General features: G+C 39.9%; 1 protein-coding gene across 1 annotated transcript; it reads right to left on the bottom strand.

Moving 5' to 3' along the window:
• Nucleotides 1-728: 728 nt before the first annotated feature.
• Nucleotides 729-9,401, bottom strand: STMP1 (short transmembrane mitochondrial protein 1). The gene is made up of 3 exons (XM_026867752.1): nucleotides 9,378-9,401; nucleotides 6,712-6,765; nucleotides 729-2,050 (listed from the first exon to the last, which is right to left on the bottom strand). Exons 1-3 carry the CDS (start codon nucleotides 9,381-9,383, stop codon nucleotides 1,970-1,972), a joined length of 141 nt encoding a protein of 46 aa, XP_026723553.1. The 5' UTR covers nucleotides 9,384-9,401; the 3' UTR covers nucleotides 729-1,969.
• Nucleotides 9,402-9,748: the final 347 nt, after the last annotated feature.

Genomic DNA, 9,748 nt, shown 5'->3' with positions numbered 1-9,748 from the left:
AACCCACACTGGAGCTGTCTGTTCCTGAAGGACTGCAGCCCATGGAAAGGACTCATGGAGAAGTTTGTGGAGAACTGTCTCCTGTGGGAGGGACCCCACACTGGAGCAGGTGAAGAGTGTGAGGAGTCCTCCCCCAAAGGAGGAAGGAGCAGCAGAAACAATGTGTGATAAACTGACCACAACCAACCCCCAATTCCCTGTGCCACTGGGATGGGAGGAGGTAGAGAAAATCAGGAGTAAAGTTAAGCCAGGGAACAAGGGAGGGGTGGATGGGAAGGTGTTTCTAGGATTTGGTTTTATTTTTCATTATCCTACTCTGATTTGATTGGTAATAAATAAAACACTAACTTTTCCCCAAGTAAAGTGTTTTGCCTGTGACAGTAACTGGTGAATGATCTCTCCCTGTCCTTATCTTGACCCCTGAGCCTTTTGTTGTATCTTCTCTCCCCTACCCAGGGGCAGTGGTAGAGCACCCCTAGTGGGCACCTACCATCCAGCCAGGGTCAGCCCACCACAGTATGCTTTAATCAAGGGCCTGAAGGAATAGAGGAGGTCATTCTCTGTGCTTGTTCCTCCTACTTGTCCATAGCAGTCCGTCAGCAGGCATTGCTAATAAAAGCAAGGAGAGTATCTTTTTGGTACTTTTCTTTGTCCCTTACATTCTGAAAAAGACTGTCAAGAAGACTCAATGATTTAAGCCACCTTAGAGAGTTGATGGGTCCCTCATATTTTACAGAAAAAAAAAAAAATTTATTTGATATTGTTGAATTAATAAAAGTTACATCTATTCAAATTATGGCAATACTTTCTTCAGAATTTACAAAAGAATTTACAACAGACTGGTTTCCAAATGCAGACTTTGCTTTCTGTTCAAACAGAAAAGGACAGTGATACAATACAATGTGTATTTTCTCACACACCAGGGTTTTTAGTGACAGCAACGGGTGAAGAAGAGTAGACCAAACAAACAGTAAGGGGGACAGCAGATAAATGGTTCTAATCCTAAGAAAATACATAGTAGACAACTGAACCAAATGTAAAGGCAGTGGGCTGAAGACCATGCAGAGGAATGAGGAAGTAACAGGAATACCAGACATATTTGATAGAAATACTGAGCTCTAGTCCTTGTTGCACACCAAGAGGCAGTTAAAAAAAGCATACTTAGAACTACACAAACTGGACCATTAAGTACATAAAATGAATGGTTTGGATTCACAATGTAACTGCTGACCTCCATATGCCCCAACTACCACTTATGGAAGATAACTCTTCTCTCTCCCATCCTCCTCATTGCTCTAGAGACATCATCAAGTAATCAAGCAGAAGGGAAAGAAGAGGAAGAGACAATAATAGAAGAAACAATGAATTTGAAACATAGGTTAAGGATGACAGCCTCTTATACTTTTTGATATCAGCCATGTTTGTGCAAAGTCTACACTGCTGGAGGTGATCATTTAATGTAATGGAAAAAGCAAGGGCTCTCCTCTCCCACTCAGGTTCCTAGTTTGATAAATGAACTTTCCTATCTCCAATAATGGAATGAGAATCTTAAGGACAATGAAGTACCGCTGCTCACAACAAATGACAAGAAACCCTGGAAGTTACTTCTTGATGCATTTAATTTCTTTTGTGATATTCTAAGAACCAGGGTATTATAAAGTATGAGGTACGCACAGTAACAGGACTAACAGGATCAGGTAAAAATGGGTTACAAAATATTAGGAAAAGCATAATGAAAAATACAAATTATCTTATCCAGTCACATATCAGCTGCAAGTCCAAATTCTGAAACTCTTGAAAATCAGGCCCAGGAAAAGTTCACAACTGCTCTTTCAAAAGGACATTCCAGTTCTAGGAGACTGAAAGTAGAGAAACCTTCCACGCCAACTCTCTACTTGATCTTTCTTCTCTGAAAGGTAAATTGCATCCTTGATGCATGCACAGAGGTGATCTGGGTAACATCGCTCTCTTAGGATTTGTCACTGGGAGGTTTCTTCTTCGCTTCCACATCCTTCTTAAAATCTTCAAGCTTCTTTGCAATGTTAGGAATCTTTAAAGACAAAACCAAAACCCAATCAAAACCCACATAAATTAACAAAAAATCCTGAACTACATGAGCCTCAGCAGGAAACACAATGCTATAAATACAGCAAGAAATTCTATGCAGTTTAAACTGGTTTCTAAAAGATATTTGCTTCCAGGATCTGTTACCTTGCACAGAGGTTAAAAACAAAGCAAAATCAAGCACATGGCAGATGAAAGCACCTCACATGAAGCTTCAGGAAATATTTTAGATTTTTAAGACTGAAAAGGCATCCACTGGTGATGGAAACAGGAGGGAGTAAAAAAGATCACTTCACAGGAAATATAGTAAGACCAGTCTGGCTTCCTCAAATGAAAGAGGACAGACTACCAAGAATAAGCCGATTTAAGCACTGATGGACAGAGTTTAATACTAACTTTCAGAGGTGAAATGAGACTGCATTATATTGATCACAAACCAAGACAAAAGAGATGTGCACAAGCATCAAATATGTTCTCAAGAAATTTACGAAGAAATAGTTCTGGTCCAGTTTTTGGGAACGAAAATTCCCCATTAGAGGATTCTACTGCATTGCGAATTGGTAACCTGTTGCAGTGTCACATCTGAATGAAAATTCGATTTATTGCTTATGAACTTCAAAAGTTCAGCTTTTTCTTGCAAATAAAAGCATTTTAATAAAGCAATCCAACTGTAAATGTTGCTTTTTTTTTTTTTTTTTTTAAAAAAAAAAGCAACAGATTTTAGTGGCAGGGAATGGATTATCTCATGACTAGATAAAACTGGGAATTGACAACACAGGATTTTACCAAGCTAACTGATTAAAATGAAAGTAAAGCAAAGTTCCCACTGGTAGTTGTGAAAAAAATCATGGGCTTTTACTTCATATGTAACCTAACCACAGAGCAGAAGGGAAGTTAATCCAGACAGACTGCTCAAATCTCACTGGATGGTTTTAGGTTGATAGTACAGGTAGTATCATAAATTTTGCTCTTAATTTCTTTTGCTTGAACAGCTTAACTTTGAAAGGGAAGGCAAGAGCCCAGCCTGTAATTTGAAGTAAACCAAGAGAACTCCACCGCTGTCAGCAGAATCCTCCACATGAGTGTACAGCCGCAAAATTAGGGCCACATCATAACAAGTTTACCTTAGATGTCATTTAAACCAATCATCTTTGATACCAGTGATAAAACTACCATGTTCATCCTGCAAGTCAGTGTTACATTCCCAGGGAACCATTTCCTGCATATCAAAAGCCTAAGTCTCCCTCTTGTGGCAGTACTTTATTAGTGCTGCCAGAAGAGCACTACACTATGCTTACAATACATACACCCAAATATGTTTTTATGACTACATTTTCATAACACTATAAAACATGTATTGGAAAGAAAAAGCATCCTTTTATTAGTATTCTTACTGGAGTGACTAGACAGGAAGCATCACAAAAGTCTGCGCATGAGCAAGGAGCAAAAAATAAATTCTGCAAGCAAGATGACTTCAATACTAAAGATGAGAGGAAAGCAAAATGTAAATATCATCAGAGATTTGAACCTCAACAGCTTATTTTTCAAAACTAGGCTAATATAGATTGCATAAGAAAGTCATGTCAAATTTCATTAACTCCTCTAGCCTGTAAACAGCTAAGTGGCTGACTGCAGAAATTAAAAGCTTGTATTGAATCACCGAATCATAGAATACCAGGTTGGAAGGGATCTCAAGGATCATCGGGTCCAACCTTTCTGGCAAAAGCACTGTCTAGACAAGACGGCCCAGCACCCTGTCCAGTCAAACATTAAAAGGGTCCAGCGTTGGGGAACCCACTTCCATGGGGAGATTATTCCAGTGGCCAATTGTTCTCATTGTGAAAATTTTTCCACTTGTGTCCAATCAGAATCTCTTCAGGAGTAACTTGTGCCCATTACCCCTCATCTTTTCAAAGTGACTCCTTGTAAAAAGTGAATCTCCATCTTCTTTGTAGTCACCCTTTAAATACTTGAACATGGTGACAAGGTGTCCCCGAAGCCTTCTCTTCTCAAGGCTGAACAGATCTAGTTATCTCAGCCTTTCTTCAAACAACAGGCTTCCCAGTCCCCTGATCATCTTTGCAGCCCTCCTCTGAACCCTCTCCATCCTGGCCATATCTTTTTTGCATAGTGGGGACCAAAACTGAACACACTATTCCAGGTGTGGTCTGACAACTGATGAGTAGAATGGGATAATGACTTATTTATCTCTGCTGGTGATGCCTTTGTTGATGCAACCCAGCATCCTGTTGGTTTTCTTTGATGCTGCAGCTCACTGTTCACTCATATTGAGCCTGTTGTCCAGCAGGACCCCCAGGTCCCTTTCCACAGAGCTGCTCCCCATCCAGGTAAGATACCAGCCTCTGCTGCGCTCCTGGATTATGTTTTCCTAGGTGCTAGACCTTACGCTTGTCCTTGCTGAAATTCATACCGTTCTTTGGAGCCCACTCTTCCAGCGTATCCAGGTCTTCCTGCAGGGTAACTCTCCCTTCCGGAGTGTCCACTGACCTGCTCAGTTTGGTATCATGAGCAAACTTCATTAGGGTACACCTGAACCCATCATTCAGATCACTTACGAAGATATTAAACAGCACTGGGCCTACTATCGATCCCTGGGGGACCCCACTTGTGACAGGTTGCCAGTTTGAAAAGGAGCTATTTACCATCACCCTCTGGGTGCACCCTGACAGCCAGTTCCCCATGCCCAGCACAGACCACTTGTCTAGACTGTAACACACCACTTTCTCTAGGAGGAGGCTTTGGGGAACTGCATTAAAAGCCTTCAAGAAATCCAGGTAGACAACGTCCACTGCTCACCCCACATCAACCAAGCAGATTACTTTGTCGGAGAAGGCAATCAGGTTTGTCAAGCATGATTTGCCCTTGGTGAATCCATGCTGGCTTTTCCCAATCGCATGATTCATTTGACTTGTAATAGCCCCCAGGAGGATTCGTTCTATAACTTTCCCAGGGAATGAAGTAAGACTGATGAGTCTGTAATTTCCTCAATCCACCTTTAAGCCCGTCTTGTAGATGGGGGTGACATCAGCATTCTTCCAGCCTTCTGGGACATCCCCTAACCTCCATCACTTCTCAAAGATTATGGAGAGCAGCCTTACGACAACATCAGACAGCTCTCTTAAGACCATTGGGTGGATGTCTGGACCCACCAAGCTGTAGGGGTCACACTTCTGTAACAGTCTGCATATCAACTCTTCCTTTAGTGACAGTGGGTCTGTGTTTGTATCAAACTAGATTTTTGTTCCCAAGGCCTGGGGCCTAACAGTGCAGGTAAAGACAGAGGTGAAAAAAATGCTGAGAACCTCTGCCTTTTCAGCACTGTTGGTGACTAATTCACCTCTCCTGTTTAACAGTGAGCCAATATTTTCCTTTTATTTCTGCTTGTTGTTTACATACCTAAAGAACCATTTCTTGTAGTTTTTGACATCTCTGGCCAATTTCAGTTTGAGCTGAGCTTTTGGTTTTCTAACTGCATCTCTGTACGCCCTGGCAATGCCCCTGTAGTTCTCAACAGGTGTTCATCTGCTTTTCCATCTCTGGTACACTTCTCTTCTGGTTTTGAGCACACTCAGAAGCTCACAGTTAAGCCAAGGGAGTCTCTTGCTTCACTGACTTCCCTTACCTTTAAAGGGGATGAACTGATTTTGTGCTTCCAGAATATTCTTGAAAAGAGCTCCCAGCACTTACTAGCTCCTTTATCCTCCATGGAAGCTTCCCAGGGATCCCTTCCCAACTGAGCTCTGAGTGAGCTAAAGCCTGCTCTTCTAAAATCTAAAACCATTGTCTTAGTGCGTTAGTACTCAAAGTACTAAGTTCGGTTAGTACTCCCACTGTTGAACACTCCTGCATGTTCAGCAGGATCTCAGACTCCACAATACTGTGATCACTGCAGCCAAAGCTATCCCTAACTGAGAAATTACAAAGGGTTTTCTTGGTTTGTGAGTAGCAAGTCCAGCAGTGTCTCATTCCTGATATTGAAGTATTGAAGACTCAACTCTAAATCTTCTTCTACTCTAACTCTCACAGGGAAAAGTCTCTGTTCACTGTGAGAACTGAGGAAAGAAAGTTAATATTCTTTCTTTTCTCATTGTTAGAAAGGAAGGAAAGAAGACTGCAGGTCAATATATTATTTAAAGTAGAAGCACGTGCTGAATTTTCAAAAAAAAGCTGGCAAAACTTATTTTCATTACTGGTACAGAAAACAGAAATTTCAGATGCTCTGAAGGATTTTTAAGCAGTAAGCAGGTGTACTAAGTGGAGACACTGTAAGCAGACAAACTATTTGAGTCAGGAAACTAGTATTTCAGCACCAGTACAATCCATGAGCAACTGCTAAACCTTTTCTGTTTCTCCTAACTCTATCTGTATAGATGCCTGTTTACCATACATGTACTCTAGGGCCCCAACACCAGTCAAGGCTCTAAGCATTACTCCATCACAGAGCAGATATCAAAGATGTAGATGTTTTGGTTCCATTTACATTTGAGTTCATCTGTAACAAAAGTCAGTACGATCTGCATTGTGTTTAAATACAATAAAGTGTCAAAGTAACAACTGATTTAGTTCTATTTTCGTTATATTTTCAGTTCAGAATAGGTTTAACTCTGAGACTACAAGGATACTCACATCATAGTTCTGAGCCAGATACATCCCAACCACATTGCCAAGAGTAAAACCAAGCTAAAAAGGAAGAAAGAAAGAAAGAAAGAACAGTTAACATCCTTCCATCAAAAGCATATTGGTTAAAATAAAAAAAAAAAAAAGGAAGATTGCTAGTCATGTGAAGACTAAAGTGTTTCAATTCCACTCCTACTTAATTTCTCACCTTTCTTCCAGAGAAGAGCAATTCTACTCACCTTCCTCATCAGAAAAACCTTACCATCATTTCCAAAATACAGCACAATTGTGTTTTTAATACACATCTCCAAGACTATTTGGATTGGACTATGATCATCTTTGTTAAATTCTTTGCAAAGAGCTCTTGGAACATGACTGGAAAGCCTAAAGCAACACCCCACGAAAACGCTGCTCAATGCTGGATATACACATACACAAAGATATAACACAGCAGCATACAGTAAAAAAAGGGTTCACAAGCTTGGAAGTAATAACAGAGGTTCTGACTGTAAAAAAATCCCAGTCTCACCTTAAAAGGTTTAAGAGTAGAGCTCCTCCATCAACTTAAACTGATGTAAAGCTGCTATTTTTCTTCTGCAACAACTAACTGTGCACCTTACAGACCCCTTTGACCCCAAGAGATCAGTTCTCAGCCAAATCCACTCTGATATAGAGGCTCCTCTGAGGCAGAAAAGCACTGTTTGTTGGAAGCAGGGCACAATTTCTTGACAACTGTGCAGGCTCATGGTTGCTGAAAGGTGTCTGTGAAAATGCACCCTTAAAGGAGAGTGAAAGCAAAACCAGAACCACAGTTCCTAGCCTGGACTCTGCCTGCCAACTGAGGAAAATCCTCAAGCACAACCATACTCTTGGAGTGACAGAAATTCCTTTCATCAAAGACAGGGGATGAGCTTTTCATTCAGCAGCTCCCCAGGATCCTAGATGTTACTTTTACTGTTACATTTTGTATCAAGCACGTCCTATACTATGAAAACTCATTTGAATATTTTGGAAGGGGACATTACTAATATGGTGCCCTTGTTCATTGTCAGTAAGCAAATCACTCTGTATGACAGCTAGGGCCAATCCTATTTAAGAACTGTGACGGCTTATGGCCACTGTTGTCAAAATAAGATTTTAAGAAAAATAAAACCACTGTCCACAGTAACAACTGTGCCATCACACTGACTAGACATCTTTTCCACGACCAAAGCAGGATACAGTACAGCTCATCTTTTCAGTAATTCATGCTCCATAAGCATCACTGGTGAAAAGCTAGCTGCAGAAAACTAAAATTGGTTGAAAACTGCCAAATGAATCATGACTGCAAACTACTTCCATATTTTCGGTCTTATTCTTTGCTTATTATTACTTTTTAAGGAGCTTAGTTTTAACAATTTAAGAAAAAGTAGAGGTATTTTGTGTATATTGCACTGATTATCATTTGCTCTTGTGGTTTTAAATATCAGTTAAAGAAGTACTCTGGGAGATACTAACAAATATTGCACTGATGTAAACCAGACTTGATTTCTCTTAATGCAGAGCAGCATTCCAGCAGAGAATTTCCTGTATCTTTAGCATTGTCTGACAACTCCCTTGAAAACACTAACCCGGTCCTTGTTTAGTAGCAGTTTTCTAGGCTTTCACCCTAGAATATTTCCAAGGATGGGACAACTATCATATTCTGCTGTGTGGTAAGACTTACCCAGTACAGTTAGTACTGACATCAGTACTCCCTTTAAGGGTACCCCTTTATTGGAAAGTCTAGCACTATATTCAAGAGCAATCCCCCCAATTACATTTACTTTTACAGTTGACCATTCAAGCAGAGTGAAACATTTCACTATTTAGACTTCAATTATGTGGATATCAGAACACATATACAACTAAAATGTGCATGTTAAGTAAGGACAACAGGGCTGATCAGAGCGAAGGGTCTTCTAATTTCTACTCAGCATTTCAAGTTGCATTTTAAACTAATGTTTATTTTATGCCTAACTCTGGCTATCAAAAATACATGGTTTGCAAGATTATCCCTTTATCTCCCTGTTACAGCCCTGACAAGGCAGAGCAAGAGTCAAATACCCAATCTACACCCAAAGCAGGAAGAAACCCATAATTAGTGTATTTTTTTTTCCAACTTTGGGTTGCTAATCAAGAAGTTGTAATTAATAAGAGGTTTTAATCTACCAACTGCAACAAAAAAACATTAGCAGCAAGCAGCATAGTTGATAAATACAAAAACTTGGCATATTTACTCTGAGTGTTTTTAGTGGAGCAGACAGATTGTAAAAGACAGCTACAGAAATGGCTGAGGTTTTCATACTTGTTATTACATTTTATTTTGAGGTTGCAGTAAGAAACAGGCCTTATTTATTTATTTCATTAAAAAAACATGCGAGACTCCCAACTTACAATAGGCCATCTCTTCTTGCTCTGTTGATACACTTGGTATGAAACTTTAGCCAGCTAAATTACTCTTCCCCCAGTAAAAAATATAAAATAATATCACTTATTGTATTTACTGGGACATATCTGAACACAACTAAAACCCTATAGTATCCATCACATCACTAGAATGAAAAATGAAGGGCTGTTTCCATGCTTTGCTACAGCAGAAACCAGCATCTTTTTTTATCAGGTAATTTATTTCCATACTCGGCAGTAAAAAATACCAGCATCGATTATTTAATAAAGAGTAGACTGGTATGTAACTTCAGACACCCAGAAGAGTTTAGGGGAGCATTAGACAAAAAGGAATCTTAAAATGAGAGACGTACAAAAACATTTAGTCTATTAATTCTGATACTGTTAAGGGGAGTTAATGAGAGGCAGTAATGAAACATGACTCCTTGCCTTAGCTTCTCTATATAAAAATCCCCATCTCCAGTAATAAATTTTTAAAGGCGAGCAAAACGACAAGGACTGAAAATTCCAGCTCGCACAAAAGGAGGGAGGCCCATATGCCAGTACAAAGAAATTTGAGCAGCAGCAGGTCATTACCGTGAGCAAGCAAAGTCTGCTGAATCTCTACGGCAAATTAAGG

This window comes from Athene cunicularia (genome assembly GCF_003259725.1).
Source record: "Athene cunicularia isolate RWA chromosome 1 unlocalized genomic scaffold, athCun1 chr1_part2, whole genome shotgun sequence".
Taxonomy (NCBI): domain Eukaryota; kingdom Metazoa; phylum Chordata; class Aves; order Strigiformes; family Strigidae; genus Athene; species Athene cunicularia.
The sequence above is the reverse complement of the archived record's forward strand: the minus strand, read 5'-3'. Positions and strand labels throughout refer to the sequence as shown.

What these genes read in the sequence shown, in the direction of transcription:
- STMP1 (XM_026867752.1), bottom strand. An exon ending in ATCTGGCTCAGAACTATGAT is followed by an intron (nt 2,051 to 6,711) that starts GTGAGTATCCTT and finishes TTGTCTTTAAAG; the next exon opens with ATTCCTAACATTGCAAAGAA.